Here is a 27,901-nt window from a genome sequence, read left to right on the forward strand (position 1 = left end):
TAACAGGTATCTAGAGACACCATCAGCCAGGGTCATATAACAGGTATCTAGAGACACTATCAGCCATGGTCATATAAGTACAGGAATCTAGAGACATCATCAAACATGGTCGTTAGAGAACAGGTAGGTAGAGACACCATCAGCCAGACTCATATAACAGGTATCTAGAGACATCAACAGCCAGGGTCATATAGGTACAGGTATCTGGAGACACCATCAGCCAGGGCCATCTAAGTACAGGTATCTAGAGACACCATCAAACAGGGTCGTTAGAGAACAGGTAGGTAGAGACACCATCAGCCAGACTCATATAACAGGTATCTAGAGATACCATCAGCCAGGGTCATATAACAGGTATCTGGAGACACCATCAGCCATGGTCATATAAGTACAGGTATCTAGAGACATCATCAACCAGGGTCGTAGGAGAACAGGTATCTAGAGACATCAACAGCCAGGGTCATATAAGGACAGGTATCTAGAGACACCATCAGCCAGGGTCATATTAGAACAGGTATCTAGAGACACCATCAGCCAGGGTCATATAACAGGTATCTAGAGACACCATCAAACAGGGTCGTAGGAGAACAGGTAGCTAGAGACACCATCAGCCAGGATCATATAACAGGTATCTAGATACACCATCAGCCAGGGTCGTATAACAGGTATCTAAAGACATTAACAGCCATGGTCATATAAGTACAGGTATCTAGAGACATCATCAACCAGGGCCGTAGGAGATCAGGTTGCTAGAGACACCATCAGCCAGGGTCATAATACAGGTATCTAGAGACACCATCAGCCAGGGTCATATAACAGGTATCTAAAGACACCATCAGCCAGGGTCATATTTGGACAAGTATCTAGAGACACCATCAAACAGGGTCTTAGGAGAACAGGTATTTAGAAACACCATCAGCCAGGGTCATATAAGTACAGGCATCTGGAGACACCATCAGCCAGGGTCATATAACAGGTATCTAGAGACACCATCAAACAGGGTCGTAGGAGAACAGGTAGCTAGAGACACCATCAGCCACGGTCATATAACAGGTATCTAGAGACACCATCAGCCAGGGTCATATAAGTACATGTATCTAGAGACACCATCAGCCAGGGTCATATAGGTACAGGTATCTGGAGACATCATCAGCCAGGGCCATCTAAGTACAGGTATCTAGAGACACCATCAAACAGGGTCGTAGGAGAACAGGTAGCTAGAGACACCATCATCCAGGCTCATATAACAGGTATCTAGAGACACCATCAGGCAGGGTCATATAACAGGTATCTAGAGACACCATCAGCCAAGGTCATATAAGTACAGGTATCTGGAGACACCCTCAGCCAGGGTTATATAAGTACAGGTATCTGGAGACACCATCAGCCAGGGTCATATAACAGGTATCTATAGACACCATCAGCCAGGGTCATATAGGTACAGTTAGCTAGAGACATCATCAGCCAGGGTCATATAAGTACAAATAGCTAGACACCAACCGCCAGGGTCATATAGGTACAGGTAGCTATAGACACCATCAGCCAGGGTCATATAACAGGTATCTAGAGACACCATCAGCCAGGGTCATATAACAGGTGTCTAGAGACACCATTAGCCAGGGTCATATAACAGGTATCTAGAGACACCATCAAACAGGGTCTTAGGAGAACAGGTATTTAGAGACACCATCAGCCAAGGTCATATAAGTACAGGTATCTGGAGACACCATCAGCTAGGGTCATATAACAGGTATCTAGAGACGCCATCAAACAGGGTCGTAGGAGAACAGGTAGCTAGAGACACCATCAGCCACGGTCATATAACAGGTATCTAGATACACCATCAGCCAAGGTCATATAACAGGTATCTAGAGACACCATCAGCCAGGGTCATATAACAGGTATCTAGAGACACCATCAGCCATGGTCATATAAGTACAGGTATCTAGAGACATCATCAAACATGGTCGTAGGAGAACAGGTATCTAGAGACACCATCAGCCAGGGTCATATAACAGGTATGTAAAGACATTAACAGCCATGGTCATATAAGGACAGGTATCTAGAGACACCATCAACCAGGGTCTTAGGAGAACAGGTATCTAGAGACATCAACAGCCAGGGTCATATAAGTACAGGTATCTAGAGACACCATCAGCCAGGGTCGTAGGAGAACAGGTATCTAGAGACATCAACAGCCAGGGTCATATAAGGACAGGTATCTAGAGACACCATCAGCCAGGGTCATATTAAAACAGGTATCTAGAGACATCATCAGCCAGGGTCATGTAACAGGTATCTAGTGACACCATCAAACAGGGTCGTAGGAGATCAGGTTGCTAGAGACACCATCAGCCAGGGTCATAATACAGGTATCTAGAGACACCATCAGCCAGGGTCATATAACAGGTATCTAAAGACATTAACAGCCAGGGTCATTAAGTACAGGTATCTAGAGACACCATCAAACAGGGTCGTAGGAGAACAGGTAGCTAGAGACACCATCATCCAGGCTCATATAACAGGTATCTAGAGACACCATCAGCCAGGGTCATATAACAGGTATCTGGAGACACCATCAGACAGGGTCATATAACAGGTATCTAGAGACACCATCAGCCAGGGTCATATAACAGGTATCTAGAGACACCATCAGCCAAGATCATATAAATACAGGTATCTGGAGACACCCTCAGCCAGGCTTATGTAAGTACAGGTATCTGGAGACACCATCAGCCAGGGTCATATAACAGGTATCTATAGACACCATCAGCCAGGGTCATATAGGTACAGTTAGCTAGAGACATCATCAGCCAGGGTCATATAAGTACAAATAGCTAGACACCAACAGCCAGGGTCATATAGGTACAGGTAGCTAGAGACACCATCAGCCAGGGTCATATAACAGGTATCTAGAGACACCATCAGCCAGGGTCATATAACAGGTATCTAGAGACACCATTAGCCAGGGTCATATAACAGGTATCTAGAGACACCATCAACCAGGGTCTTAGGAGAACAGGTATTTAGAGACACCATCAGCCAGGGTCATATAAGTACAGGTATCTGGAGACACCATCAGCCAGGGTCATATAACAGGTATCTAGAGAAGCCATCAAACAGGGTCGTAGGAGAACAGGTAGCTAGAGACACCATCAGCCACGGTCATATAACAGGTATCTAGATACACCTTCAGCCAAGGTCATATAACAGGTATCTAGAGACACCATCAGCCAGGGTCATATAACAGGTATCTAGAGACACCATCAGCCACGGTCATATAAGTACAGGTATCTAGAGACATCATCAAACATGGTCGTAGGAGAACAGGTATCTAGAGACACCATCAGCCAGGGTCATATAACAGGTATGTAAAGACATTAACAGCCATGGTCATATAAGGACAGGTATCTAGAGACACCATCAACCAGGGTCTTAGGAGAACAGGTATCTAGAGACATCAACAGCCAGGGTCATATAAGTACAGGTATCTAGAGACACATTCAGCCAGGGTCGTAGGAGAACAGGTATCTAGAGACATCAACAGCCAGGGTCATATAAGGACAGGTATCTAGAGACACCATCAGCCAGGGTCATATTAGAACAGGTATCTAGAGACATCATCAGCCAGGGTCATATAACAGGTATCTAGTGACACCATCAAACAGGGTCGTAGGAGAACAGGTATCTAGAGACACCATCAGCCAGGGTCATATAACAAGTATCTAAAGATATTAACAGCCATGGTCATATAAGTACAGGTATCTAGAGACATCATCAACCAGGGCCGTAGGAGATCAGGTAGCTAGAGACACCATCAGCCAGGGTCATAATACAGGTATCTAGAGACACCATCAGCCAGGGTCATATAACAGGTATCTAAAGACATTAACAGCCATGGTCATATAAGTATAGGTATCTAGAGACACCATCAGCCAGGGTCATATAAGTACAGGTATCTAGAGACACCATCAGCCAGGGTCATATAACAGGTATCTAGAGACACCATCAGCCAGGGTCATATAACAGGTATCTAGAGACATCATCAACCAGGGTCGTAGGAGAACAGGTATCTAGAGACACAAACAGCCAGGGTCATATATGGACAGGTATCTAGAGACACCATCAACCATGGTCTTAGGAGAACAAGTATTTAGAGACACCATCAGCCAGGGTCATATAAGTACAGTTATCTGGAGACACCATCAGCCAGGGTCATATAACAGGTATCTAGAGACACCATCAAACAGGATCATATAACAGGTATCTAGCGACACTATCAGGCAGGGTCATATAACAGGTATCTAGAGACACCATCAGCCAGGGTCATATAACAGGTATCTAAAGACATTAACAGCCATGGTCATATAAGTACAGGTATCTAGAGACATCATCAACCAGGGCCGTAGGAGATCAGGTAGCTAGAGACACCATCAGCCAGGGTCATATAACAGGTATCTAGAGACACCATCAGCCAAGGTCATATAAGTACAGGTATCTGGAGACACCCTCAGCCAGGCTTATATAAGTACAGGTATCTGGAGACACCATCAGCCAGGGTCATATAACAGGTATCTATAGACACCATCAGCCAGGGTCATATAGGTACAGTTAGCTAGAGACATCATCAGCCAGGGTCATATAAGTACAAATAGCTAGACACCAACAGCCAGGGTCATATAGGTACAGGTAGCTAGAGACACCATCAGCCATGGTCATATAACAGGTATCTAGAGACACCATCAGCCAGGGTCATATAACAGGTATCTAGAGACACCATTAGCCAGGGTCATATAACAGGTATCTAGAGACACCATCAACCAGGGTCTTAGGAGAACAGGTATCTAGAGACATCAACAGCCAGGGTCATATAAGTACAGGTATCTAGAGACACATTCAGCCAGGGTCGTAGGAGAACAGGTATCTAGAGACATCAACAGCCAGGGTCATATAAGTACAGGTATCTGGAGACACCCTCAGCCAGGCTTATATAAGTACAGGTATCTGGAGACACCATCAGCCAGGGTCATATAACAGGTATCTATAGACACCATCAGCCAGGGTCATATAGGTACAGTTAGCTAGAGACATCATCAGCCAGGGTCATATAAGTACAAATAGCTAGACACCAACAGCCAGGGTCATATAGGTACAGGTAGCTAGAGACACCATCAGCCAGGGTCATATAACAGGTATCTAGAGACACCATCAGCCAGGGTCATATAACAGGTATCTAGAGACACCATTAGCCAGGGTCATATAACAGGTATCTAGAGACACCATCAACCAGGGTCTTAGGAGAACAGGTATTTAGAGACACCATCAGCCAGGGTCATATAAGTACAGGTATCTGGAGACACCATCAGCCAGGGTCATATAACAGGTATCTAGAGACGCCATCAAACAGGGTCGTAGGAGAACAGGTAGCTAGAGACACCATCAGCCACGGTCATATAACAGGTATCTAGAGACACCATCAGCCACGGTCATATAAGTACAGGTATCTAGAGACATCATCAAACATGGTCGTAGGAGAACAGGTATCTAGAGACACCATCAGCCAGGGTCATATAACAGGTATGTAAAGACATTAACAGCCATGGTCATATAAGGACAGGTATCTAGAGACACCATCAACCAGGGTCTTAGGAGAACAGGTATCTAGAGACATCAACAGCCAGGGTCATATAAGGACAGGTATCTAGAGACACCATCAGCCAGGGTCATATTAGAACAGGTATCTAGAGACATCATCAGCCAGGGTCATATAACAGGTATCTAGTGACACCATCAAACAGGGTCGTAGGAGAACAGGTATCTAGAGACACCATCAGCCAGGGTCATATTACAAGTATCTAAAGATATTAACAGCCATGGTCATATAAGTACAGGTATCTAGAGACATCATCAACCAGGGCCGTAGGAGATCAGGTAGCTAGAGACACCATCAGCCAGGGTCATAATACAGGTATCTAGAGACACCATCAGCCAGGGTCATATAACAGGTATCTAAAGACATTAACAGCCATGGTCATATAAGTATAGGTATCTAGAGACACCATCAGCCAGGGTCATATAAGTACAGGTATCTAGAGACACCATCAGCCAGGGTCATATAACAGGTATCTAGAGACACCATCAGCCAGGGTCGTAGGAGAACAGGTATCTAGAGACACAAACAGCCAGGGTCATATATGGACAGGTATCTAGAGACACCATCAACCATGGTCTTAGGAGAACAGGTATTTAGAGACACCATCAGCCAGGGTCATATAAGTACAGTTATCTGGAGACACCATCAGCCAGGGTCATATAACAGGTATCTAGAGACACCATCAAACAGGGCCGTAGGAGAACAGGTAGCTAGAGACACCATCAGCCAGGGTCATATAACAGGTATCTAGAGAAATCATCAACCAGGGCCGTAGGAAATCAGGTTGCTAGAGACATCAACAGCCAGGGTCATATAAGAACAGGTATATAGACACCATCAAACAGGGTCATATAACAGGTATCTAGAGACATCAACAGCCAGGGTCATATAACAGGTATCTAGAGACACCATCAGCCAGGCTCATATAACAGGTATCTAGAGACACCATCAGCCAGGGTCATATAACAGGTATCTAGAGACATCAACAGCCAGGGTCATATAACAGGTATCTAGAGACACCATCAGCCAGGCTCATATAACAGGTATCTAGAGACACCATCAGCCAGGGTCATATAACAGGTATCTAGAGACATCAACAGCCAGGGTCATATAACAGGTATCTAGAGACATCATCAACCAGGGTCATATAAGTACAGGTAGCTTGGCACCAACAGCCAGGGTCATATAGGTACAGGTAGCTAGAGACATCATCAACCAGGGTTATATAAGAACAGGTATCTAGAAATACTGTTGTAAACATAGATGAATTTTAGGAGAATGATGCGTAAATATATAATACAGAACAGGTCTGTATGATATAGTTTGCAATCACACCGAGAGCGTAGAAACCATGTCTTTTCTCAGGTATGACCGGGTGCAAACTACACTCGATATTGTAACGCACCGTCGTACATCACCTTCGGGACGAGTTGACATATGATCGAGCGTGTCGCGATGGCCAATTCGTCCAAGATAACGTCAACACAATGCGCCGTGTGCATCCAGAGATCCTTTTCCACAACAGCCAGGGTCATATAAGGACAAGGTTGTCTAGTCAGGATTACATAAGAACCGATGTCTATGTCGTCAACAGTCGGGGTGATATGAGGACAGGTGTCTCTGATCGGGATCATATATGAACGAATGCTTATAGAAGACGCTTTCAGCCAGAACACTATGAGGACGGTTATCTATGGAGACACTAACAGCCATGGTCAGATGAGGGCGGGTGTCTATGGAGACACTAACAGCCATGGTCAGATGAGGACGGGTGTCTATGGAGACACTGACAGCCATGGTCAGATGGGGGCGGGTGTCTATGGAGACACTAACAGCCAAGGTCAGATGAAGACGTGTGTCTATGGAGACACTGACAGCCATGGTCAGATGAGGACAGGTGTCTGTGGAGACACTGACAGCCATGGTCAGATGAAGACGGGTGTTCCATTTTCAAATCATTTAACAATACCTTCTTGTTTCAGGGTATTTAGTAAGAATCGGGAAGTTCTGTGGACTTAAGTCAGTGTGTTATTCACGTGAGGATGAACAACCAGACACAGTGTATCAGGACTTGGAAAACCTAGGACGAACAGATGCTATTGTTATTGGTAAGTAGTATTGTATTAGGTACAGTATGAATGAATAACGTGCTATTTTGTTATGTCATACATACATTTCATATAAAACGGACACCCATTCAAGATAAATTTTGCCTCTGTCTGTAAATTAGAAGAAACTTACTACAATTCATAATATATTTTTGATATGTGAATGACACATTCACTTTACACTTATGTAATCCATAAGCGGGTGCAAAGGCCTGCTGTCGCCATTTTCATGGCATTCCCAGGCCTTGTTTCACGCTCAAGATTGTTTTGTTTTCTTTGTTTTTAGAAAAAAGACTTCGGAAAGCAAGGTATGATATAAATTTGAGTCGGAACACAGTTATTATTATTAATTTTCATGGAACACAATATCTCTTTTGATATGAAATCGGCCACCGATCCTTATTATTATTCTTCTTCTTCAGAAAAGGCGATTGCGAGTCAAAAGCTAATTTAGGATTGGTGTCTGGTGTGTACAACTCCATTGCTTTAAGTATAGGTATGTGGTATAGTTTGATAAAAGTATATGATACACTTTAAATGTAAATATGTTGTACACGTCAAATGTAGGTATCTTGTACACTTTAAATGTAAATATGTTGTACACGTCAAATGTAGGTATCTTGTACACGTTAAATGTAAATATGTTGTACACGTCAAATGTACGTATGTTGTACACGTTAAATGTAGGTATGTTGTACACGTTAAATGTAGGTATGTTGTACACGTTAAATGTAGGTATGTTGTACACGTCAAATGTAGGTATGTTGTACACGTTAAATGTAGGTATGTTGTATACTTCGAATGTAGGTATGTTGTACACGTTAAATGTAGGTATGTTGTACACGTTAAATGTAGGTATGTTGTACACGTCAAATGTAGGTATGTTGTACACGTTAAATGTAGGTATGTTGTACACGTCAAATGTAGGTATGTTGTACACGTTAAATGTAGGTATGTTGTACACGTTAAATGTAGGTATGTTGTACACTTCAAATGTAGGTATGTTGTACACGTTAAATGTAGGTATGTTGTACACGTTAAATGTAGGTATGTTGTACACGTTAAATGTAGGTATGTTGTACACGTTAAATGTAGGTATGTTGTACGCGTTAAATGTAGGTATGTTGTACACGTTAAATGTAGGTATGTTGTACACGTCAAATGTAGGTATGTTGTACACGTTAAATGTAGGTATGTTGTACACGTTAAATGTAGGTATGTTGTACACTTCAAATGTAGGTATGTTTACTACAAATGTAGGTATGTTGTACACGTTAAATGTAGGTATGTTATACACGTTAAATATAGGTATGTTGTACACGTCAAATGTAGGTATGTTTTACACGTTAAATGTAGGTATGTTGTACACGTTAAATGTAGGTATGTTGTACACGTTAAATGTAGGTATGTTGTATACTTCGAATGTAGGTATGTTTTACACGTTAAATGTAGGATATGTTGTATACTTCGAATGTAGGTATGTTGTACACGTTAAATGTAGGTATGTTGTACACGTTAAATGTAGGTATGTTGTACGCGTTAAATGTAGGTATAATGTACACGTTAAATGTAGGTATGTTGTACACGTTAAATGTAGGTATGTTGTACGCGTTAAATGTAGGTATGCTGTACACGTTAAATGTAGGTATGTTGTACACGTTAAATGTAGGTATGTTGTACACGTTAAATGTAGGTATGTTGTACGCGTTAAATGTAGGTATAATGTACACGTTAAATGTAGGTATGTTGTACACGTTAAATGTAGGTATGTTGTACACGTTAAATGTAGGTATGTTGTACACGTTAAATGTAGGTATGTTGTACACGTTAAATGTAGGTATGTTGTACACGTTAAATGTAGGTATGTTGTACACGTTAAATGTAGGTATGTTGTACGCGTTAAATGTAGGTATGTTGTACACGTTAAATGTAGGTATGTTGTACACTTCAAATGTAGGTATGTTGTACACGTTAAATGTAGGTATGTTGTACACGTTAAATGTAGGTATGTTGTACACGTTAAATGTAGGTATGTTGTACACGTTAAATGTAGGTATGTTGTACACGTTAAATGTAGGTATGTTGTACACGTTAAATGTAGGTATGTTGTACACGTTAAATGTAGGTATGTTGTACACGTTAAATGTAGGTATGTTGTACACGTTAAATGTAGGTATGTTGTATACTTCAAATGTAGGTATGTTGTACACGTTAAATGTAGGTGTGTTGTACACGTTAAATGTAGGTATGTTTACCACAAAAGTAGGTATGTTTACTACAAATGTAGGTATGTTGTACACGTTAAATGTAGGTATGTTGTACACGTTAAATGTAGGTATGTTGTACACTTCAAATGTAGGTATGTTGTACACGTTAAATGTAGGTATGTTGTACACGTTAAATGTAGGTATGTTGTACGCGTTAAATGTAGGTATGTTGTACACGTTAAATGTAGGTATGTTGTACACGTTAAATGTAGGTATGTTGTATACTTCAAATGTAGGTATGTTGTACACGTTAAATGTAGGTATGTTGTATACTTCAAATGTAGGTATGTTGTGCACATCAAATGTAGGTATGTTGTATACGTTAAATGTAGGTATGTTGTACACGTTAAATGTAGGTATGTTGTACGCGTTAAATGTAGGTATGTTGTACACGTTAAATGTAGGTATGTTGTACACTTCAAATGTAGGTATGTTGTATACTTCAAATGTAGGTATGTTGTATACTTTAAATGTAGGTATGTTGTACACGTTAAATGTAGGTATGTTGTACACGTCAAATGTAGGTATGTTGTACACGTTAAATGTAGGTATGTTGTACACGTTAAATGTAGGTATGTTGTACACGTTAAATGTAGGTATGTTGTACACTTCAAATGTAGGTACGCTTCAAATGTAGGTATGTTGTACGCGTTAAATGTAGGTATGTTGTATACTTCAAATGTAGGTATGTTGTATACTTTAAATGTAGGTATGTTGTATACTGGGCCAAATGACACAGTTGGGTGAAGGGGAATCAAATTGTTTGAATGGTAGGTCTCGCGCACCCTGGGGCCTGAAGGGAAGGACCCAATGGGGTAATAGAGCAATGTTTTAAAAATCCTACCCCTCCTGTAGGAATGATTGGATTTTGCTCAAATTTGGTTTGAAGTATTCTTGACTGAAAGGGAATGAAGCTTGTATAAACGGTGGGTCTCGGCATCCTGGGGCGATGAAGGTAGGCCCAAAAATGGATATTTGGCAAATCATTTAAAATCCTACTACTCCAGTAGCAATGATTGGATTTTGCCCAAATTTGGTCTACAGCATTTTTGGGTGAATAGGGATTATTACTGTATAAACGGTGGATAATGACCCCTTAGGCATTAGGGGCAGGGCCTTAAGATGAAAATTTTGCAAGTTCTTTGTAATCCTACTTCTCCAGTAGGGCTGCTTTGATATATTCCCAAATTTGGTCTAAAGCATATTTTGGTGAATGGAAATCAAATTTGTATAAACAATGGGTCTCGCCCCTCTTGGGACAGAATGGGCTTGGCGCAATAGGGAAAATAGAGCAAATCCTTTAAATTCCTACTTCTCGTGTAGCAATGATTAAATTTTACCCAAATTTGGTGAGAATCATGTTTTGGTGAAGAGGAATCAATTTGGTATACATAGTGGATATCGGCCTCCTAGGCAGGAGTTGAGGTGCTCGATATGGGAAAGTAGAACAAATGCTTTAAAACCATCCTCCTCCTGTAGGAATGATTGGAATTTTCCTAAATTTGATCTGAAGCATTTATTAGGTGAAGGGGAATCAATTTTATATAAATCGTTCATCTCGGCCCCTAGGGGCCTGAGAGGCTAGGCCTAATAGGGGATATATCTTTGAAGCTATCATTATTGAAGCATAACCATGCATAGCATTGCCGGGCATAAAGAGATAAACACAATTGTGATTTAAGAATTGACATTGGGGTCGTCCCTACTCCTAGATATTCAATGTTTCGTGGTAATATCTTTGAAACGGTTGAGATCCCCACTCCTGAACCGTACAAGGAAATGCTGGACATTAAGAGATAAACCCATTCATAATGTCAGAACTGGCCTTGGGGTGTGGACCTACCCTTCTGGACAATTTCTCGGTGATATATTTGAAACAGTTGAAATCCGCACCCCATAACCATATGCTTGGCATCAAGAGATAAACACATTTTGTTATTGACGAATTGATCCTTGGGTGTGGCACACCTCAAGTGGACATTATTTCTGTGTTAAATTTTTGATATAGTTGCGATATCAACCCGATAACCATATAAACTATAGGAATCAAAACAGAACGACAGTAATGATATAAGAATTTAACCATTGGTCTTAACCCATCAAAGAGTTTAAGTGACTGAGTTTTAATTCGGAAATATTTGAAATAGCCAACCTATAGTCATGTATAACCATTGTTGGGTTTTAGGGTCCAGGCGAGCGATACAGGCCTTATTAGCCTCTTGTTTATATGTTATGAAAGATTATTAACTATTGTCCATTAACAAACTTTCCCTGATATATCAACTACATATAGACATCATTTTAGGAATTTCTAAATTAATATAGCCTTTACAAAATTGTTACATTTTTCACAAAGACCCCTTATGTAATACACCCCTTACAAGTTCCCTAATGTATTCATGCCTTACATGTACCCCAAAGGTAATACACCCTTACATGTACCCAAAGGTAATGCATCCCTTAAAAGCATACATAATTGATACATTCCTTACAAGTATCCTTAATGTAATATACCTTTTAAAAGTACCCAAATGTTATACAACCCTTATAAGTACACATAATTAATACATTCCTTACAAGTACCTCTAATGTAACACACCCCTAACAAGTACCCTTAATGTGAGATTTTCCTTACAAGTATTGCTAATATAACACACCCCTAACAAGTACCCCTAATGTAACACACCCCTTACAAGTACCCCTAATGTAACACACCCCTTACAAGTACCCCTAATGTAACACACTCCTTACAAGTACCCCTAATGTAACACACCCCTAACAAGTACCCCTAATGTAACACACCCCTAACAAGTACCCCTAATGTGAGACATTCCTTACAAGTATTGCTAATGTAACACACCCCTAACAAGTACCCCTAATGTAACACACACCTAACAAGTACCCCTAATGTAACACACCCCTAACAAGTACCCCTAATGTAACACACCCCTTACAAGTATCCCTAACAAGTACCCCTAATGTAACACACCCCTTACAAGTACCCCTAACAAGTACCCCTAATGCAATACACCCCTAACAAGTACCCCTAATACAATACACCCCTAACAAGTACCCCTAATGCAATACACCCCTAACAAGTACCCCTAATGTAACACACCCCTAACAAGTACCCCTAATGTGAGACATTCCTTACAAGTATTGCTAATGTAACACACCCCTAACAAGTACCCCTAATGTAATACACCCCTAACAAGTACCCCTAATGTAACACACCCCTTACAAGTACCCCTAACAAGTACCCCTAATGCAATACATCCCTAACAAGTACCCCTAATACAATACACCCCTGACAAGTACCCCTAATGCAATACACCCCTAACAAGTACCCCTAATGTAACACACCCCTTACAAGTATTGCTAATGTAACACACCCCTAACAAGTACCCTAATGTAACACACCCCTAACAAGTACCCCTAATGTAACACACCCCTAACAAGTACCCCTAATGTGAGACATTCCTTACAAGTACCCCTAATTTAAAACACTCCTTATAGGTATCTCTAATCCATACACATCTAGAAATACCTACAATGTAATACACTCCAAATATTATGCATCTTTACAAGTATTGCTAATATAATATACCTCTTACAAGTACCTCTAATGTAATACATATCTTTCAATTACCCCTAATGTAAAACGCACCATAAAAGTACGTACCCTTAAATAAATACGCGAACCACAAATACCTCCAATGTTGAACACACCTAAAAATACGTTTATCATCAAACCTCACTATAGATACCCTTATTGTCAAATTTAAACCCCCTTTACAAGTTCCCCAAATGCTAAATATCTTTTAAAATAAAAGTAACTTTTGACATAAGAGCGACTTTGGGTTCTATAAAAATGAATCATTGAAACGTTTTGACTTGTAGCTCTGACAATATTTATGACGACATTCCTGCTGCTGAGTCAGTTCGATTCTGTTCTTCCGGTTTCGGTTCAGCAGCAGCAGCAGAAGCAAAGGTCACATTAAGTGTTCCGAAAGCTAATGTGGAGGTTAGTATAATGACCTAGAGTCAAGAAGTCATGAAGATTATTTTAGTGAAAGGTGTGTGCTGGCCTTTGTTTGAAACGTGTATACCGGATGGAGATTAGTATTATATGCTTTATGGTCGATGGATTGATATATCATTGTACTATTTAAATTACAGTTCTGGAAATGAGGAAGTCAAAATGAAAATCAGTAACTTGTCTGATGTCATCTTTTTCAAATGTGATATACATGAATGTGATGGGTATTCGGAGTGCACGTAAATTGTTATCTCAATGGAGCTTGCAGGAACGTTAGAATACTAACACAGTGAAGTACAAGGGAATACTGTTATATATCACACCTTCCGTAGAGCTCAAGCATAAAATATTCTCATGAAAACATGAGCACATAAAACAGAATAACACGATTTGTTATGGAGGTGTATGAGTTGTGTTTTATGTCTTCTAGTTAACGCTTAATAACATGGTTTAATATGGAGGTGTTGTGTTTTATGTCTATTAGTTAACGCTTAATAATATGGTTTAATATGGAGGTGTTGTGTTTTATGTCTATTAGTTAACGCTTAATAACATGGTTTAATATGGAGGTGTTGTGTTTCATGTCTATTAGTTAATAGGGAGGTTTTGTGTTTTATGTCCTTTAGTTAACGCTTCATAACATGATTTAACATGGAGGTGTTGTGTTTTATGTCTATTAGTTAACGCTCAATAACATGGTTTAATATGGAGGTGTTGTGTTTTATGTCTGTTAGTTAACGCTTAATAATATGGTTTAATATGGAGGTGTTGTGTTTTATGTCTATTAGATAACGCTTAATAACATGGTTTAATATGGGGGTGTTGTGTTTCATGTCTATTAGTTAAAAGGGAGGTTTTGTGTTTTATGTCCTTTAGTTAACGCTTCATAACATGATTTAGCATGGAGGTGTTGTGTTTTATGTCTATTAGTTAACGCTCAATAACATGGTTTAATATGGAGGTGTTGTGTTTTATGTCTATTAGTTAACGCTTAATAACATGGTTTAATATGGGGGTGTTGTGTTTCATGTCTATTAGTTAATAGGGAGGTTTTGTGTTTTATGTCTATTAGTTAACGCTTAATAACATGGTTTAATATGGAGGTGTTGTGTTTTATGTCTATTAGTTAACACTTAATAACATGGTTTAATATGGAGGTTTTGTGTTTTACGTCTTTTAGTTAACACTTAATAACACGATTCAATATAGAGGTGTTGTGTTTATGTCTATTAGTTTACGCTTAATAACATGGTTTAATATGAAGGTTTTGTGTTTTATGTCTATTAGTTAACGCTTAATAACATGATTTGATATTGAGGTGTTGTGTTTATGTTTATTAGTTAACGCTTAATAACATGATTTAACATGGAGGAGTTGTGGTTTATGTCTATAAGCTAACGCTTATTAACATGATTTAACATGGAGGTTTTGAGTTTTATGTCCGTTAGTTAACGCTTAATAACATGGTTTAATATGGAGGTGTTGTGTTTATGTCTATTAGTTAACGCTTAATAACATGGTTTAATATGGAGGTGTTGTGTTTATGTCTATTAGTTAACGCTTAATAACATGGTTTAATATGGAGGTGTTGTGTTTAATGTCTATTAGTTAACGCTTAATAACATGGTTTAATATGGAGGTGTTGTGTTTAATGTCAATTAGTTAACGCTCAATAACATGGTTCAATTTGGAGGTGTTGTGTTTTATGACTATTAGTTATCGCTTAATAACATGGTTTGATATGGGGGTGTTGTGTTTTATGTCTGTTAGTTAACGCTTAATAACATGGTTTGATATGGGGGTGTTGTGTTTTATGTCTGTTAGTTAACGCTTAATAATATGGTTTAATATGGAGGTGTTGTGTTTTATGTCTATTAGATAACGCTTAATAACATGGTTTAATATGGGGGTGTTGTGTTTCATGTCTATTAGTTAATAGGGAGGTTTTGTGTTTTATGTCCGTAAGTTAACGCTTAATAACATGAGTTCAATATATGGAGGTGTTGTGTTTTATGTCTATTAGTTAACACTTAATAACATGGTTTAATATGGAGGTGTTGTGTTTTATGTCTGTTAGTTAACGCTTAATAATATGGTTTAATATGGAGGTGTTGTGTTTTATGTCTATTAGATAACGCTTAATAACATGGTTTAATATGGGGGTGTTGTGTTTCATGTCTATTAGTTAATAGGGAGGTTTTGTGTTTTATGTCCGTAAGTTAACGCTTAATAACATGATTCAATATAGAGGTGTTGTGTTTCTATTAGTTAACACTTAATAACATGGTTTAATATGGAGGTGTTGTGTTTTATGTCTGTTGGTTAACGCTTAATAACATGGTTTAATATGGAGGTGTTGTGTTTTATGTCTGTTAGTTAACGCTTAATAATATGTTTTAATATGGAGGTGTTGTGTTTTATGTCTATTAGATAACGCTTAATAACATGGTTTAATATGGGAGTGTTGTGTTTCATGTCTATTAGTTAATAGGGAGGTTTTGTGTTTTATGTCCGTAAGTTAACGCTTAATAACATGATTCAATCTAGAGGTGTTGTGTTTTATGTCTGTTAGTTAACGCTTAATAATATGGTTTAATATGGAGGTGTTGTGTTTTATGTCTATTAGTTAATAGGGAGGTTTTGTGTTTTATGTCTCTTAGTTAACGCTTAATAACATGATTCAATATAGAGGTGTTGTGTTTTATGTCTATTAGTTAACACTTAATAACATAGTTTAATATGGAGGTGTTGTGTTTTATGTCTGTTGGTTAACGCTTAATAACATGGTTTAATATGGAGGTGTTGTGTTTTATGTCTATTAGTTAACGCTTAATAACATGGTTTAATATGGGGGTGTTGTGTTTTATGTCTATTAGTTAACGCTTAATAATATGGTTTAATATGGAGGTGTTGTGTTTTATGTCTATTAGTTAACGCTTAATAACATGGTTTAATATGGAGGTGTTGTGTTTCATGTCTATTAGTTAATAGGGAGGTTTTGTGTTTTATGTCCTTTAGTTAACGCTTCATAACATGATTTAACATGGAGGTGTTGTGTTTTATGTCTATTAGTTAACGCTCAATAACATGATTTAATATGGAGGTGTTGTGTTTTATGTCTATTAGTTAACGCTTAATAACATGGTTTAATATGGGGGTGTTGTGTTTTATGTCTATTAGTGTTTTATGTCTATTAACGCTTAATAACATGGTTTAATATGGAGGTTTTGTGTTTTATGTCTTTTAGTTAACACTTAATAACACGATTCAATATAGAGGTGTTGTGTTTATGTCTATTAGTTAACGCTTAATAACATGGTTTAATATGAAGGTTTTGTGTTTTATGTCTATTAGCTAACGCTTAATAACATGATTTGTTATTGAGGTGTTGTGTTTATGTTTATTAGTTAACGCTTAATAACATGATTTAACATGGAGGAGTTGTGGTTTATGTCTATAAGCTAACGCTTATTAACATGATTTAACATGGAGGTTTTGTGTTTTATGTCCGTTAGTTAACGCTTAATAACATGGTTTAATATGGAGGTGTTGTGTTTATGTCTATTAGTTAACGCTTAATAACATGGTTTGATATGGGGGTGTTGTTGTGTTTTATGTCTGTTAGTTAACGCTTAATAACATGGTTTAATTTGGAGGTGTTGTGTTTTATGTCTATTAGTTAACGCTTAATAACATGGTTTAATATGGAGGTTTTGTGTTTTATGTCTTTTAGTTAACACTTAATAACACGATTCAATATAGAGGTGTTGTGTTTATGTCTATTAGTTAACGCTTAATAACATGGTTTAATATGAAGGTTTTGTGTTTTATGTGTTTAATAACATGATTCAATATAGAGGTGTTGTGTTTATGTTTATTAGTTAACGCTTAATAACATGATTTAACATGGTTGTGGTTTATGTCCGTTGTTAACGATGGTTTAATATGGAGGTGTTGTGTTTATGTCTATTAGTTAACGCTTAATAACATGGTTTAATATGGAGGTGTTGTGTTTAATGTCTATTAGTTGTGTTTAATATGGAGGTGTTGTGTTTAATGTCAATTAGTTAACGCTCAATAACATGGTTCAATTTGGAGGTGTTGTGTTTTATGACTATTAGTTATCGCTTAATAACATGGTTTGATATGGGGGTGTTGTGGAGGTGTTGTAGTTTTTATGTCTGTTAGTTAACGCTTAATAACATGGTTTGATATGGGGGTGTTGTGTTTTATGTCTGTTAGTTAACGCTTAATAATATGGTTTAATATGGAGGTGTTGTGTTTTATGTCTATTAGATAACGCTTAATAACATGGTTTAATATGGGGGTGTTGTGTTTCATGTCTATTAGTTGATAGGGAGGTTTTGTGTTTTATGTCCGTAAGTTAACGCTTAATAACATGATTCAATATAGAGGTGTTGTGTTTTATGTCTATTAGTTAACACTTAATAACATGGTTTAATATGGAGGTGTTGTGTTTTATGTCTGTTAGTTAACGCTTAATAATATGGTTTAATATGGAGGTGTTGTGTTTCATGTCTATTAGTTAATAGGGAGGTTTTGTGTTTTATGTCCGTAAGTTAACGCTTAATAACATGATTCAATATAGAGGTGTTGTGTTTTAGGTGTTGTGTTTTGTTTCAATATGGGGGTGTTGTGTTTTGTTGGAGGTGTTGTGTTTTATGTCTATTAGTTAACGCTTAATAACATGGTTTAATATGGAGGTGTTGTGTTTATGTCTATTAGTTAACGCTTAATAACATGGTTCAATATGGAGGTGTTGTGTTTTATAGTTAACACTTAATCTATTAGTTAACGCTTAATAACATGGTTTAATATGGAGGTGTTGTGTTTTATGTATATTAGTTATCGCTTCATAACATGGTTTAATATGGGGGTGTTGTGTTTTATGTCTATTAGTTAACGCTTAATAATATGGTTTAATATGGAGGTGTTGTGTTTTATGTCTATTAGTTAACGCTTAATAACATGGTTTAATATGGAGGTGTTGTGTTTCATGTCTATTAGTTAATAGGGAGGTTTTGTGTTTTATGTCCTTTAGTTAACGCTTCATAACATGATTTAACATGGAGGTGTTGTGTTTTATGTCTATTAGTTAACGCTCAATAACATGATTTAATATGGAGGTGTTGTGTTTTATGTCTATTAGTTAACGCTTAATAACATGGTTTAATATGGGGGTGTTGTGTTTTATGTCTATTAGTTAACGCTTAATAACATGGTTTAATATGGAGGTTTTGTGTTTTATGTCTTTTAGTTAACACTTAATAACACGATTCAATATAGAGGTGTTGTGTTTATGTCTATTAGTTAACGCTTAATAACATGGTTTAATATGAAGGTTTTGTGTTTTATGTCTATTAGCTAACGCTTAATAACATGATTTGTTATTGAGGTGTTGTGTTTATGTTTATTAGTTAACGCTTAATAACATGATTTAACATGGAGGAGTTGTGGTTTATGTCTATAAGCTAACGCTTATTAACATGATTTAACATGGAGGTTTTGTGTTTTATGTCCGTTAGTTAACGCTTAATAACATGGTTTAATATGGAGGTGTTGTGTTTAATGTCAATTAGTTAACGCTCAATAACATGGTTCAATTTGGAGGTGTTGTGTTTTATGACTATTAGTTATCGCTTAATAACATGGTTCAATTTGGAGGTGTTGTGTTTTATGACTATTAGTTATCGCTTAATAATATGGTTTGATATGGAGGTGTTGTGTTTTATGTCTATTAGTTAACGCTTAATAACATGGTTTGATATGGGGGTGTTGTGTTTTATGTCTGTTAGTTAACGCTTAATAACATGGTTTAATTTGGAGGTGTGTTTTATGACTATTAGTTATCGCTTAATAGCATGGTTTAATATGGAGGTGTTGTGTTTTATGTCTATTAGTTAACGCTTAATAACATGGTTTAATATGGAGGTGTTGTGTTTAATGTCAATTAGTTAACGCTCAATAACATGGTTCAATTTGGAGGTGTTGTGTTTTATGACTATTAGTTATCGCTTAATAACATGGTTTAATATGGAGGTGTTGTGTTTTATGTCTATTAGTTAACGTTTAATAACATGGTTTAATATGGAGGTGTTGTGTTTAATGTCAATTAGTTAACGCTCAATAACATGGTTTAATATGGGGGTGTTGTGTTTTATGTCTATTAGTTAACGCTTAATAATATGGTTTAATATGGAGGTGTTGTGTTTTATGTCTATTAGTTATCGCTTAATAATATGGTTTGATATGGAGGTGTTGTGTTTTATGTCTATTAGTTAACGCTTAATAACATGGTTTAATATGGGGGTGTTGTGTTTTATGTCTATTAGTTAACGCTTAATAATATGGTTTAATATGGAGGTGTTGTGTTTTATGTCTATTAGTTAACGCTTAATAACATGGTTTAATATGGAGGTGTTGTGTTTCATGTCTATTAGTTAATAGGGAGGTTTTGTGTTTTATGTCCTTTAGTTAACGCTTCATAACATGATTTAACATGGAGGTGTTGTGTTTTATGTCTATTAGTTAACGCTTAATAACATGGTTTAATATGGAGGTTTTGTGTTTTATGTCTTTTAGTTAACACTTAATAACACGATTCAATATAGAGGTGTTGTGTTTATGTCTATTAGTTAACGCTTAATAACATGGTTTAATATGAAGGTTTTGTGTTTTATGTCTATTAGCTAACGCTTAATAACATGATTTGTTATTGAGGTGTTGTGTTTATGTTTATTAGTTAACGCTTAATAACATGATTTAACATGGAGGAGTTGTGGTTTATGTCTATAAGCTAACGCTTATTAACATGATTTAACATGGAGGTTTTGTGTTTTATGTCCGTTAGTTAACGCTTAATAACATGGTTTAATATGGAGGTGTTGTGTTTATGTCTATTAGTTAACGCTTAATAACATGGTTTGATATGGGGGTGTTGTTGTGTTTTATGTCTGTTAGTTAACGCTTAATAACATGGTTTAATTTGGAGGTGTTGTGTTTTATGTCTATTAGTTAACGCTTAATAACATGGTTTAATATGGAGGTTTTGTGTTTTATGTCTTTTAGTTAACACTTAATAACACGATTCAATATAGAGGTGTTGTGTTTATGTCTATTAGTTAACGCTTAATAACATGGTTTAATATGAAGGTTTTGTGTTTTATGTCTTTTAGTTAACACTTAATAACATGATTCAATATAGAGGTGTTGTGTTTATGTTTATTAGTTAACGCTTAATAACATGATTTAACATGGAGGAGTTGTGGTTTATGTCCGTTAGTTAACGCTTAATAACATGGTTTAATATGGAGGTGTTGTGTTTATGTCTATTAGTTAACGCTTAATAACATGGTTTAATATGGAGGTGTTGTGTTTAATGTCTATTAGTTAACGCTTAATAACATGGTTTAATATGGAGGTGTTGTGTTTAATGTCAATTAGTTAACGCTCAATAACATGGTTCAATTTGGAGGTGTTGTGTTTTATGACTATTAGTTATCGCTTAATAACATGGTTTGATATGGGGGTGTTGTGTTTTATGTCTGTTAGTTAACGCTTAATAACATGGTTTGATATGGGGGTGTTGTGTTTTATGTCTGTTAGTTAACGCTTAATAATATGGTTTAATATGGAGGTGTTGTGTTTTATGTCTATTAGATAACGCTTAATAACATGGTTTAATATGGGGGTGTTGTGTTTCATGTCTTTTAGTTGATAGGGAGGTTTTGTGTTTTATGTCCGTAAGTTAACGCTTAATAACATGATTCAATATAGAGGTGTTGTGTTTTATGTCTATTAGTTAACACTTAATAACATGGTTTAATATGGAGGTGTTGTGTTTTATGTCTGTTAGTTAACGCTTAATAATATGGTTTAATATGGAGGTGTTGTGTTTTATGTCTATTAGATAACGCTTAATAACATGGTTTAATATGGGGGTGTTGTGTTTCATGTCTATTAGTTAATAGGGAGGTTTTGTGTTTTATGTCCGTAAGTTAACGCTTAATAACATGATTCAATATAGAGGTGTTGTGTTTTATGTCTATTAGTTAACACTTAATAACATAGTTTAATATGGAGGTGTTGTGTTTTATGTCTGTTGGTTAACGCTTAATAACATGGTTTAATATGGAGGTGTTGTGTTTTATGTCTATTAGTTAACGCTTAATAACATGGTTTAATATGGGGGTGTTGTGTTTTATGTCTATTAGTTAACGCTTAATAATATGGTTTAATATGGAGGTGTTGTGTTTTATGTCTATTAGTTAACGCTTAATAACATGGTTTAATATGGAGGTGTTGTGTTTCATGTCTATTAGTTAATAGGGAGGTTTTGTGTTTTATGTCCTTTAGTTAACGCTTCATAACATGATTTAACATGGAGGTGTTGTGTTTTATGTCTATTAGTTAACGCTCAATAACATGGTTTAATATGGAGGTGTTGTGTTTTATGTCTATTAGTTAACGCTTAATAACATGGTTTAATATGGGGGTGTTGTGTTTTATGTCTATTAGTTAACGCTTAATAACATGGTTTAATATGGAGGTTTTGTGTTTTATGTCTTTTAGTTAACACTTAATAACACGATTCAATATAGAGGTGTTGTGTTTATGTCTATTAGTTAACGCTTAATAACATGGTTTAATATGAAGGTTTTGTGTTTTATGTCTATTAGCTAACGCTTAATAACATGATTTGATATTGAGGTGTTGTGTTTATGTTTATTAGTTAACGCTTAATAACATGATTTAACATGGATGAGTTGTGGTTTATGTCTATAAGCTAACGCTTATTAACATGATTTAACATGGAGGTTTTGTGTTTTATGTCCGTTAGTTAACGCTTAATAACATGGTTTAATATGGAGGTGTTGTGTTTAATGTCAATTAGTTAACGCTCAATAACATGGTTCAATTTGGAGGTGTTGTGTTTTATGACTATTAGTTATCGCTTAATAACATGGTTCAATTTGGAGGTGTTGTGTTTTATGACTATTAGTTATCGCTTAATAATATGGTTTGATATGGAGGTGTTGTGTTTTATGTCTATTAGTTAACGCTTAATAACATGGTTTGATATGGGGGTGTTGTGTTTTATGTCTGTTAGTTAACGCTTAATAACATGGTTTAATTTGGAGGTGTGTTTTATGACTATTAGTTATCGCTTAATAGCATGGTTTAATATGGAGGTGTTGTGTTTTATGTCTATTAGTTAACGCTTAATAACATGGTTTAATATGGAGGTGTTGTGTTTAATGTCAATTAGTTAACGCTCAATAACATGGTTCAATTTGGAGGTGTTGTGTTTTATGACTATTAGTTATCGCTTAATAACATGGTTTAATATGGAGGTGTTGTGTTTTATGTCTATTAGTTAACGTTTAATAACATGGTTTAATATGGAGGTGTTGTGTTTAATGTCAATTAGTTAACGCTCAATAACATGGTTCAATTTGGAGGTGTTGTGTTTTATGACTATTAGTTATCGCTTAATAATATGGTTTGATATGGAGGTGTTGTGTTTTATGTCTATTAGTTAACGCTTAATAACATGGTTTGATATGGGGGTGTTGTGTTTTATGTCTGTTAGTTAACGCTTAATAACATGGTTTGATATGGAGGTGTTGTGTTTTATGTCTATTAGTTAACGCTTTAAAGGTTTCATTATGCGCTGATTGCGCACTCACCTTCGCCTGGAACTGACGGGGAAAGTGTATGTGATATTTTGCCCGACCACACGGGTTTTTACGGGATACTGCAGTTTTTTCCCTGAGTTGGACCTTTAGCGCTTCCATCCAGTCCGAGAAGAAAGTTGTAAAATAAATAAAGTTTATTAAAATGTTTCATCTATTTCCAAACAGAAAAAGAAACCACCTATCCTTAAGAAGCCTCCAAGTCGTAAATATAAAGAATCTGCTGCCGGTCAAGACAATCTGACCCAGGAACCAAATCTCGCGGAAACACCGTCCAATCAGAACACTGATACACCTGAAAAAGGTAAACATAGGCAAGGAAACTGCCCCCGAAAACATGATAAGCGATGACACCGCTCCTTTAATGAAACTTATCACGTAAGGTTTTGTGAGAATATTATTGAGAATGATCTATAAATGTGAATGTTAAACAGGTAGTAAGTAATGAAAGGCTGCTTGTCAGAAGGAGATAAACAGGTGTCGACGGTAGCAGCTGTTATGAAAGGAATAGGCGAGATCGAGAACAACGTTGCTATGTAACATCAGGTTAAAACTGAATGCTATAAAGTTGAGATAATTCTGGCGATAACATCCTGTACACGGTAGACACCCATATAAAATTTGCCAGAATTTTCAGACGGTGGTCGATTTAAACATAAATTTATCGTCAACCTTACAACAAGAGACACGAGTCATTTCAACTTATTTACATCTTCTCCCAATAGATATTTACATATTGAAAACAATTAATATGATGGAAACATGCATATATCTACAATAAGTATTATCATTAAATACTTACAAGTACACAAAGCATAATCTACTAATGAATATTAATTGATTAATACATTAATAAATAAAATGTTTCAGCCTGGTCAGATGGTTCATTGCTATTTTACCTATCTTTGTGAGTCTTGAAGGGACAGTTCTCCTTGCCAGATTTCTTAATTTGGTTTGAACATTTAACACGTATCACTATATGGCATGAATCATAATAAAAACAAAATGATTTCCTCCCCATACCCCTGATTAATGCAAATATTCAAGACAAGTTTTTCTTACATATAATAAATAGTTTTTTTCAAATTGCTTCTGGCTTTTATAAATGTAGATTGTAATACATGTTGCTGCCCAATATAAGTATTCATTTTTGTACTGGTGTATTTCTTCCAATATTACATATCCATTTGTAAAGAAAAACGGTGGTGAGTGTGCTTTCGTACATCTGAGTTTTTGATCGTTTGTCAGTTTATGTTGTAAAGAATCACTAACGTAGATAAGTCTGTGTATAAGATTAGAGTTCTCCATATTTTCTAGAAACCAACTGGTTAATAAAAAGTATATTTACTGTTATATTCTTGACGAATCATGGATGAGAAGAGAATCATTTAGATAGTATATGCTCTAGTTTTCAGACACTCACACACAGTTCAAATATCAAAAGACTCAGGGTACACTTAAGAGCTGCATCCAGCCCAATTCAAATGGCGATGTTGTTATTTGTCAGATAATACACATTCTTTCTTTATACAGGTTGCCTATCAGAAATGTAAGTGTTGTCATTTTGTAATATACACATGTATATACACTTTAATGCATGCATTGTCCGCTGTGTTTAAGTTCTTTTACTTTTTACTAACTTTGAACTAACATTTTCTAGCTCGCCTTGTCCGAAGGGCCAAGTGAGTTACAGGGATAACTTCTTCTACAAAACGTTTCTAGTAATGAACTTCTGAGGGAAATTTGGCCAAATCTGGTCAGAAGCATCCTGAGGGAATGGGAACATATTGTATAAAAAGTGTGCCCTGGCACCTCAGGGCCTGATGGGCGGGGCCCAAAAGAGGGACATTTGCTAGTTCTTTATAATCCTTCTGTAGGAATGATTGGATTTTGCACAAATTTGATCAGAATTATCTTTGGATGAAGGGAAATCAATTTTGTATAAACAATGGGTCTTGGGTCATTCGGGCGGGAGGGGCAGGGCCCAATAGGGGACATAGAGCAACTTCTTTAAAATCTTACTCCTCTTGTTGGAATGATTGGATTTTATCCAAATTGTGTATGAACCATGTTTGGATGAAGAGGAATCAATTTTGTTTAAACCATGGGTCCCACCCTCTGGGGCAGAAGGGTTTGGCCCAATAGGGGAAATAGAACAAGTTCTTTAAAATCCCACTCCTGTAGGAATTATTGGATTTTGCCCAAATGTGATTTAAAGTGTTGTTGGGTGAGAGGAAATAAATTTTGTGTAAACGGTGGATAAAGGGGCATTAATTATGTGTTAATTTTTTTATATAGTTGAAATACCAACCCAATAACCATATAAACTCATATTGGGAGTTAAAAGAGAAAGTCATGATATTACTCATTCGTCTTGCTCCATCAAAGAGGATAAATGACTTAGCCTTAAATTGGAAATATTTGAAATAACCGACAACCTAAGATCCAGGTCGCCGATACATGTCCTTATGGGCCTCGTGTTCTGATGGTTGATTTCGACATCAAGTTTGATGCAGGTTTGATAACGTGATAACTCTTAATATACTTTATATACTAAATATATTTTTCTACGCAAATTTTCGTTAATTATTTTGCTTTTCTCAAATCTAGAAGTATTAAAGATTTTCAGTTTATTAGTTAAGGGAGAAAGTATATATGATAAATATATTTTTTATCGAAACCAAATTTTACTGAAGCGAAATTTTGTTGTGACACTAAAGCTGAACATAATAATGTTTAGACTTTATACAGCTTACACTCTCTGTTATTGCTATACGCTATATAAGACAAAACGATATACTTTTCATGCTGTAGAAAAGAGGACGTGCTCCCAGAAAATGTTACTGTACACTGTGAATACATGGAGATGCGGGTTCCACGTAAGTAACAATAAAAAAATGTTTGATGACCTCATTCACTCTACTTTCTCTATTTTAGGATTTGAGTTCAAGATATATGGACATATTGCATCGTAATTGTAAACTATTTACGGATTTCACAATATGATAATGGAAAAGTGGTTGCGTTTTCAATTTTACAACAAAACTGATATGAATGGTAGCGAGATCTTTAAACTTTGTGTTTATGGTCTAGAAGATTTAATTTTACCATATAAAGCGAAGATACTTCTATACCAAAATACCGATATAGTACATTAATGACGAGTACCAAAATAAGGAAAATTAATTATATTTTATAATTATCATTCTGACCTTACTTTGTAGAACCGCCCAAGGAAAACGAATACGTCGATGTGCAGAGAACACGGAAAGAGCCTGTAGACCCTTAAAGACGCTAGCTATTAGGGACTAATGATTTATGATATACAAACCCACTCAATTAACCTTCTAGGGAAGCATAAGGTGTGGGGACCGCTAATAACCTTTCAACGAATTCAACATGAGATATCATGATCCTTCTTAATATCAAAGCTCTTTTTACTAACTGAAAATCGGTTGCAACACCATTCTAATTAATCATTAATACTCTATTGCTTGAATAGCGCCGAAGGTCTAAGGTCAACATCTCTGATATTTACTGATATTTGATTTATGATATTGTTGACACCTGAAACATTAAATACAGCTGTTGCATTCTCAAAATTGTTCTTGTTATTTTTTTTCCGGATTTTCATACCCAAAAGTCAATAATACATTAAAATATAATTACTACGTCCAGCAACACACAGAAACACAATGGCATATTAGGAATCATGACGTCAGTCTTAATCATACCCTTTACTTGTAAACAAAGATAATCATCATGCTTACGTTATGTGTCTTTATCATTTGTATGGAGCTCTGCAAAATTTATTTGAATGTCTATGTCTTTCAATAAGGGACACTAAAAGGTGTCATATCATTTAATATAACACAATGTTATTTCAACGTCTATATTGCCAAAGCAGATTAAAGACCGTAATTTTTTTCTTGTAACAGTTGTAATTGTGATTCAACAGTCGTTACCTCCAAGTCTTTTCGTCATTCATTTGATGATCGCAGTACATGCTAAACCCTCATAATCGTAATCTAGAGAGCTAGCAGAATTTCTGCAAACTTATCTGTCACTCTTTCTTTTGCTATGTTTATCCCTAACACTCTTTTAACTATTTATTCAAC

The 27,901-nt window shown here is 36.5% G+C and overlaps 1 protein-coding gene across 1 annotated transcript in view; it reads left to right on the forward strand.

The window, feature by feature from the left end:
* LOC132547844 (uncharacterized) overlaps positions 1 to 27,385 on the forward strand; it is a 57,415-nt gene extending 30,030 nt beyond the window's left edge. Inside the window, exons 7-14 of the mRNA XM_060211652.1 lie at positions 7,636 to 7,761; positions 8,048 to 8,069; positions 8,184 to 8,264; positions 13,929 to 14,052; positions 23,952 to 24,087; positions 25,317 to 25,332; positions 26,598 to 26,662; positions 27,008 to 27,385. Coding sequence (XP_060067635.1) covers positions 7,636 to 7,761; positions 8,048 to 8,069; positions 8,184 to 8,264; positions 13,929 to 14,052; positions 23,952 to 24,087; positions 25,317 to 25,332; positions 26,598 to 26,662; positions 27,008 to 27,072 — 635 coding nt within the window. The 3' untranslated portion in view covers positions 27,073 to 27,385. The remainder of the gene's footprint in view (positions 1 to 7,635; positions 7,762 to 8,047; positions 8,070 to 8,183; positions 8,265 to 13,928; positions 14,053 to 23,951; positions 24,088 to 25,316; positions 25,333 to 26,597; positions 26,663 to 27,007) is intronic.
* The last annotated feature ends 516 nt before the right edge of the window (positions 27,386 to 27,901 follow it).

Source organism: Ylistrum balloti, unplaced genomic scaffold (assembly GCF_031769215.1).
Source record: "Ylistrum balloti isolate Yb309-2 unplaced genomic scaffold, AGI_CSIRO_Ybal_v1 Utg369614, whole genome shotgun sequence".
NCBI classification, from domain to species: Eukaryota; Metazoa; Mollusca; class Bivalvia; order Pectinida; family Pectinidae; genus Ylistrum; species Ylistrum balloti.